Source organism: Rhipicephalus microplus, chromosome 3 (genome assembly GCF_043290135.1).
Source record: "Rhipicephalus microplus isolate Deutch F79 chromosome 3, USDA_Rmic, whole genome shotgun sequence".
In the NCBI taxonomy this organism is placed as follows: domain Eukaryota; kingdom Metazoa; phylum Arthropoda; class Arachnida; order Ixodida; family Ixodidae; genus Rhipicephalus; species Rhipicephalus microplus.
This window is the reverse complement of record NC_134702.1, coordinates 40,106,803-40,113,024: the sequence shown is the minus strand read 5'-3', so window position 1 is coordinate 40,113,024 and position 6,222 is coordinate 40,106,803. Positions and strand designations below refer to the sequence as shown.

General features: G+C 43.3%; 1 protein-coding gene across 1 annotated transcript; it reads right to left on the bottom strand.

Moving 5' to 3' along the window:
- Positions 1-837: 837 nt before the first annotated feature.
- Ost48 (dolichyl-diphosphooligosaccharide--protein glycosyltransferase non-catalytic subunit Ost48) lies at positions 838-5,969 on the bottom strand. The gene is made up of 11 exons (XM_037427491.2): positions 5,784-5,969; positions 5,547-5,657; positions 5,374-5,460; positions 5,185-5,288; positions 4,824-4,918; positions 4,633-4,726; positions 4,408-4,556; positions 3,724-3,871; positions 3,040-3,160; positions 2,435-2,541; positions 838-1,321 (listed from the first exon to the last, which is right to left on the bottom strand). The coding sequence occupies exons 1-11, from the start codon at positions 5,926-5,928 to the stop codon at positions 1,166-1,168; spliced, it is 1,317 nt and encodes a 438-aa protein (XP_037283388.2). The 5' UTR covers positions 5,929-5,969; the 3' UTR covers positions 838-1,165.
- Positions 5,970-6,222: the final 253 nt, after the last annotated feature.

Here is a 6,222-nt window from a genome sequence, read left to right as displayed (position 1 = left end):
CTTGTTCATGGTTTAACTATATTTATTGGAGCCACGCTGTGCCCAATCGTCAGTTGTTCCAAAGAAATCCAGAAACGCCACTCTAGATCTGCCTTGGTCCTGGTCTGGCCTAAGTCATATTTAAAACATTATTGCACAGTCATTGGCAAGAACTGCAAGCATCTAGACATGCGGACGAAATTCGTGCTTATTAGTGTTGGACATTTTTTTGTTACAAGAAGCAGCCCTGCCCAAGAGAACCTGCATTTTATTAAAACTTCACTATTATTCAAAACTGTATTAAATGACTTCTTTTGATTCTAGAGCGTTTGAGTGAACATCTACATAGTGGTACGTTTGCAGTGTTGTGCAAGCACTAGAAAAAAACACATAGCATATACATCATCATAAAAGTAAAGATAAAGCATTCAGGCGGAATATTAGAGCTATGTAGAGTAAAATCATAATTTAGAAAATTCGGTTACCTAATATAAAAGGAACATAAAAAACACACAAGAACAGGATGGACAATGCACCTTTTTGCCGATTGAATCTTTCAGTCAATATGCCCTACCCATAGTTTATTGACGCAACTGATGCATCATTTTTTGTAGCAAACATGGGATCATATGGTATGTTTAAAAAAACTACATTTTTGTCCTATTCAAGCTTGGCTAGAATTTGGTGACCATGCAGCGATTTCTATATCAGCGCCTGTTTTTCGCTGTTAGGCAACTACTCTGCATTAATTAAGAGCGGCAACTGCCAAACTACAACGAAAAAAAAGGTCGTGCTGTCGTCAACACACTGCTTATTTGCAGCTTTGAGCTCTTTACGAAGAAAAACAGCTCACCACGGTTCTTTATTTTACATTTTATTTGAAGAAAAAAGAAAGCATGAAACCCAGAACAATGTCTTTGAATCCTCACACTCAACACAACATTCAAATACAAAACCAAAAAACATAACAGAAAAAAAAAGTTATGTCCCACTGTCTTCAATGACCATTCACACTCTGCAATTTTTAGGCAGGATTCGAAGCTTCCAGGCTTGCTCTTTTCAGCTTGCGTGTTATCGCTGAACCAGAACAAGGACGCACGTGGTGACTTGTGTAATGAGACAATGGTGTGGAAACAAAACCTGGATCGACGCGCGGATGAGGTGACTGTCGCGGCAGCCGACTGCTTCACTCAGCCTTGCTTTTGGGCGTGTCTTTGTGGTGGAGGAAGACGCAACTGAGCAGGAACACTCCGACCATCATGGAGAAGGCGCTCAGATAGTACGGGTAGGCAGAAGGGATGAAGCGCTCGTACTGCGTGTGCTGTAGCGGCCTCACAGAAACCTGGAACGAGATGACAGCCAGTCATTAGCTGCTGCATTTGCAAGCTCCACATAAGGGCATTTTTTGTCGCAATGGGCTTTTTCCTAGTCCAAACAGCACCCCAAGTGTAGATCGCCGAAATCAAAACTGGCGGCTTTTAGACTTCACAATTCTCTACCGCATGCCGGTGGGCGATCTCGGAGACTTGCGTCCGCACCTCTCTTTGGGGGCAAACATTTGCCTGTTTGTGGCACCAGATGTCGCTTGGTTCGCACGTGCCGTCAGGTTTTGGCCACTAAAAATCGTGGCGGTGCCTTCTCGAGGCCGGCTCGCATGTGCAGACTACCTACTCGGAAAAGGTCTATTGGTAACGATCCTGATAGTCTTGATCTCGGATCAAATGCTGCTGCATCGTAACTTTCAATAACGACCAGGCCCTAACAGGATCAAAACCATCGCGCTCCACTCTTTATTAACGCCTGCACCAAACTCGGTCCAGATGAGCTTACATTGCATAGCATTGATGACTGTTAATCACAATCAACAAACCCAGTCCAAATCAGCCCTTATTAAAATCAAAAGTGCTCATGCGATATCGGTATTTAACTGATGTACATCAACAGCAGCCTTCGGTGAAACTTTAGGAGCAATGTTTGCTCTTGCAAGATAAACAATTGCCTCAGAAATAGATCTCCCACCCAGTACTTGTTGACAGCTCCAGTTGTAAAATTTTAGCTTGAAATGGCATTTTCACTTCCAATCAGTAGTAATAGCCGAAGGCACGTAATGCAACTAACGCTCCGTTTACATAAGATTATCGAGTACCTAAGCAAGACTATCTAGAAACCTGCTTGCCCTGCCGAATCTGCCAGTCCCATGATGATGGAATGATTTATGCACCTGCACTTCACACACATCGTCACATAAGATGTGATTGCACACCAGTTGACACAAAATATTGCACAATCAATAGTTAACTTGACTAAAAGAACTGGAAGGGATCGCAGTACCTTTTTTTTTATGAGACATCAAGTTAGAATAGTTCACTTGAAAAGGCACGCGTAGCTTGCATCGTCGACAGTCACAAGATAGAAAATAGAGAGCAGAAGAAAATGTTGGCATCTGATGTTTTACCTGAGTGGATGTGTACAAATGCGTGTAGCCGATGCGGTTGTAGTCTACTTTAAACTGGTAAACTCCGTAGACGTCAGGTACCTTGAACTGGGCCTCGTACTGCTGGCCTAAGAGGGCAAGAAGAAAGGGAATCCCGTTAGCTAATGGGGTGAGGGCACGTATAAATTATGTACGGGTGACAGAAAGTACACAAAAGCAACTAATGCAGTTTGAGAACAATCGAGAAGAATGACAATTGCTTACTAAAAGATGGACATTATTGGAGCCGAAGTCAAAACAAGACGGTGTGTGTTCAGGACCTCACCAACTTCAGTACCTTCGTTTATTTTCGGCTGTACTTAGAAGAAAGGTTAAGGCAGCTTAGATCTTAGCAATGCGATTCACCATGCCAGGTTAACTGTTAGTTCAATAAGATACCACTGATATATATCTTAATCCTCCAGTAGGCATAATGGCCTTAACACATGTAGCGTTCATTTAGATTAGCCGACAGTGTAGAAAGTTCTAGGCACTCGGAAAGCCGCAGGCATTTTTATAGTTTAAATATTGTGTTCATTACTTTATCCGTCAACAGAGTAGACTGACAACAAGTCTGCGCTCCTTACCCTTTTTATGAAGCTTGGTTCGCACAAATGGATCAATGCGAACAAACTCGAGTTGCAGGTCATTGGCCTCAAAGGGCACCCACTTGTCACCCTTCAAGATCTCAATCTCAATGCTGTACACCTGTTGAGAAACAATGCATGGATTGCATTACATGTCATACGATGAACCTGTGAAAAGTGCATTGTGGCGATCGAAAACCGAAGCCAACTTGGGAACATGCTAAAATGAAAAAGAAAACAAAAATGGCAGGCTATCAGAGATAGGTATTGACAGTCAATCCAAAAACCTTCCATCCTGGCATCGACACACTATGTCCGTCCAAAATTAGACAATCGAGAACCAATCATACGATACCGAAGCCTAGCAAAACAAGCACTAACGTAACTATAGCAGTGATGACAAAAATGGCACCAACTGATAGAAAAAAAAAAAAAAAAACGAGAGAGCCTGTTGCCCTGGGGTGCCATTCTGGTTAGTGCCGAATCCCACCATGTTGTCAGATTCTGCTATTTGGGAACTAGGATTGGCCCAGAAAGCTGCTATGGCCTCTCCAATTGGCTTAAAATTAAGCCACTACAAAATATGACCATAGCATGTGAAATTTGGCAGTGTCCAGAATAGCCCCCCAAATAAGAATACAAACCTGAAAGCTGCCAGATAAACTACAGCAAAGGCCAACTCACAACATCGTCCATGACTGTGTATGCGTCCGGTGCATTCTTCTCTCCCTTCTTGTAGTGCTTGATGTTCTGTGCCCTGAGCACACCCTTCTCCTTGAAGACCCACTGCGACAGGGCGAAGGCCAAAGCCTGGTTGCCGGAGGTAGCGTGCCTGCGCAATTCAAAGTCCAACACGTCACTGAACTAGCATTGTTCAGCATTTAGCCAGAATATTTCCTTCAGCAGATATCAAAATTTTCCCAAATAACCCTTTGGTACTTGCATATTGATGTTGTTCAACTTAGAGATATCACAGGAAATACACATGAAGAGATACAATAGGTGTGCCAAGTTGCTTGTTACGAGCTGAAAAATTCGTGCTTTAGAAAGAATCCCTCTGTCAGGTTTTTTTCACATCCATACAGTCATACATAACAATGTTTGCTGGGCACACACAATTAAATCACAATTAGCCTAAACCTCCAATCATCAGAAATGACAACAGCATACTAATTTGTTTTAGACTTTTGGAAAAGCTCATGCCATAGGCAAATCTGAGCCACAGTTTGGAGGCTGTAAACACAACAGCGAGAAACACAATATGTTAGTTTGCACAGCTTATATAGCTCCACACAGAACTTCAGTAAGCCAAAGACTGAACTAAATTTTTTATGAAGTTCCTAAATAGAGGACACGTCTCCGACATACTTCTTGGATCCCGGAGTGGCTTTTTGGACAGGGGACGAGAAGTACTTGTCACTGAAAAAGTCCATGGATCCGGAGAACACCACACGGGCATTGTTCCTTGCTTGCAGTGCCGAAATGAGCAGCGTGTTCTTGCCAACAGCGTGAGGATACTGCAACAACAGACTATATTAACGACTGTATGATGCTGTTAACCACAGAGCACAGTCATGTTGTGTACGCGCCTACCTCAGTGATCTTGTTGTCTGGGTTGCTGCTGTAGGCTGTTGACGATGCAGTCAACACCTCCAGGACGAGGGGGTTCTCCTGATCCGATATGATACTGCATAAGGCAAATGTTCAATCATGTGATCAAAGGTGTTTGCTTAAGAAACCGCGTTTTGCATAACAGAATAATCGGTGAATGCTTCAACACACACCCTGCACCCTTGAAGAGCAGGGGCGGAATGTTCTTGCTGCCGATGACCGTGGGTGCATCCAGCAGGTTTTCGGGGTCCGCGACAATCGTTGTGTGCTGCGAATGTTGCACAAGACGAGAATGTTTGGTGCGATTTGCAAACTCTACCCATTCAGAACAGCCGGTAGTAACCTAAGTATTGCACTGTGCATTTCCTGATGTCTCCCCACGATGTTCTATAATGCTTTACTGCTTAGATTAGCATGCATCTTGAACGTTAAAAGGCAACGTAACCGTTTAGCCGATGCTTTTGGCACTTTAGTGGTTACGCAGGAATTAACAAAATCAGCAATATAAATGAAACTATATCGGTGTTACCTTACCTTTCCTTCATCAGACACGTCGTAGTTGAGATGGTCAATCACGTAGCTACCCTCCTCATCAATTTCGAAGCCGCACTCATTGGCCAGTTCACGAATGACGTCGCCTAACGGGAGTAACAGTAACAAAAAAAAAAAAGGTATGTACACCAGTTTATGATTTGCCAACAAGTACAGTGATAACCAACGTACCGACACTGGAACTAGCAGCAGCCAAAATGTTGCCTCCATCGTCAACAAACTCGGTTAGTGCTTGGACGTTGATGGTGCCTCCAAATTCTGGGCAATAAAAACGAGCAAGTGCACCGAAGTAAGCACTACGAGGTACGGTTGCCGCACAAAGTGATCTACCGGCGTTCGCCTACCTTCTACCGAAGGGGAGAAGAGAATCAAGTGCTTGTAGAGATATTCTCCATACTTCTTGAGCGATAAAGACGGGTCGTCGGCGGACTTGAAGGTAAGTTTAAAACCTCTATCTGCGCCAAGAAAAGACACGATTCAAGAACGATTACAACGTTTCTTCGGTTATTTCGTGGGTGTTCACGTCAACAAGTCCTCCCTTCGAGAGTGGTTTTGGACACGGCGGTGGGGCAACTTCTTACCTTGCAAGGATTTGAAGAATATCGAGTGCGTCTCTTTGATGGCGAGGTTGTCTAGTAGAACTAGCGTTTCGCCACCACCCCGTACGTACGGTAACAACACAGAAAACGCGAACAAACAAGAAACTAAGTGCAGTTTCACAGCCATGATTTGTTGACGCCGGCAAGTAGCCACGGAAGCAAACGATTCCACGTGTAAAAGCGTGGCAATGTATTCATCCGCTCAAGAAAAGCTATATAGCAAAATTACCTCAAGCTCACCTATATTTATCAATACATTTATTTTTGTCAAACCGTCTTAATTACAAAATATTGTTCTTGAATGGCTTCATAAGGTTTACTTAAAGATTAAAGAGAGAACTATTTTTTCGACCAAAGTTGCATCGGCGTTCAGAGCAGCACCAATCAAAACTGGCCAACGTAATGTGAAAGTGAAATGTGT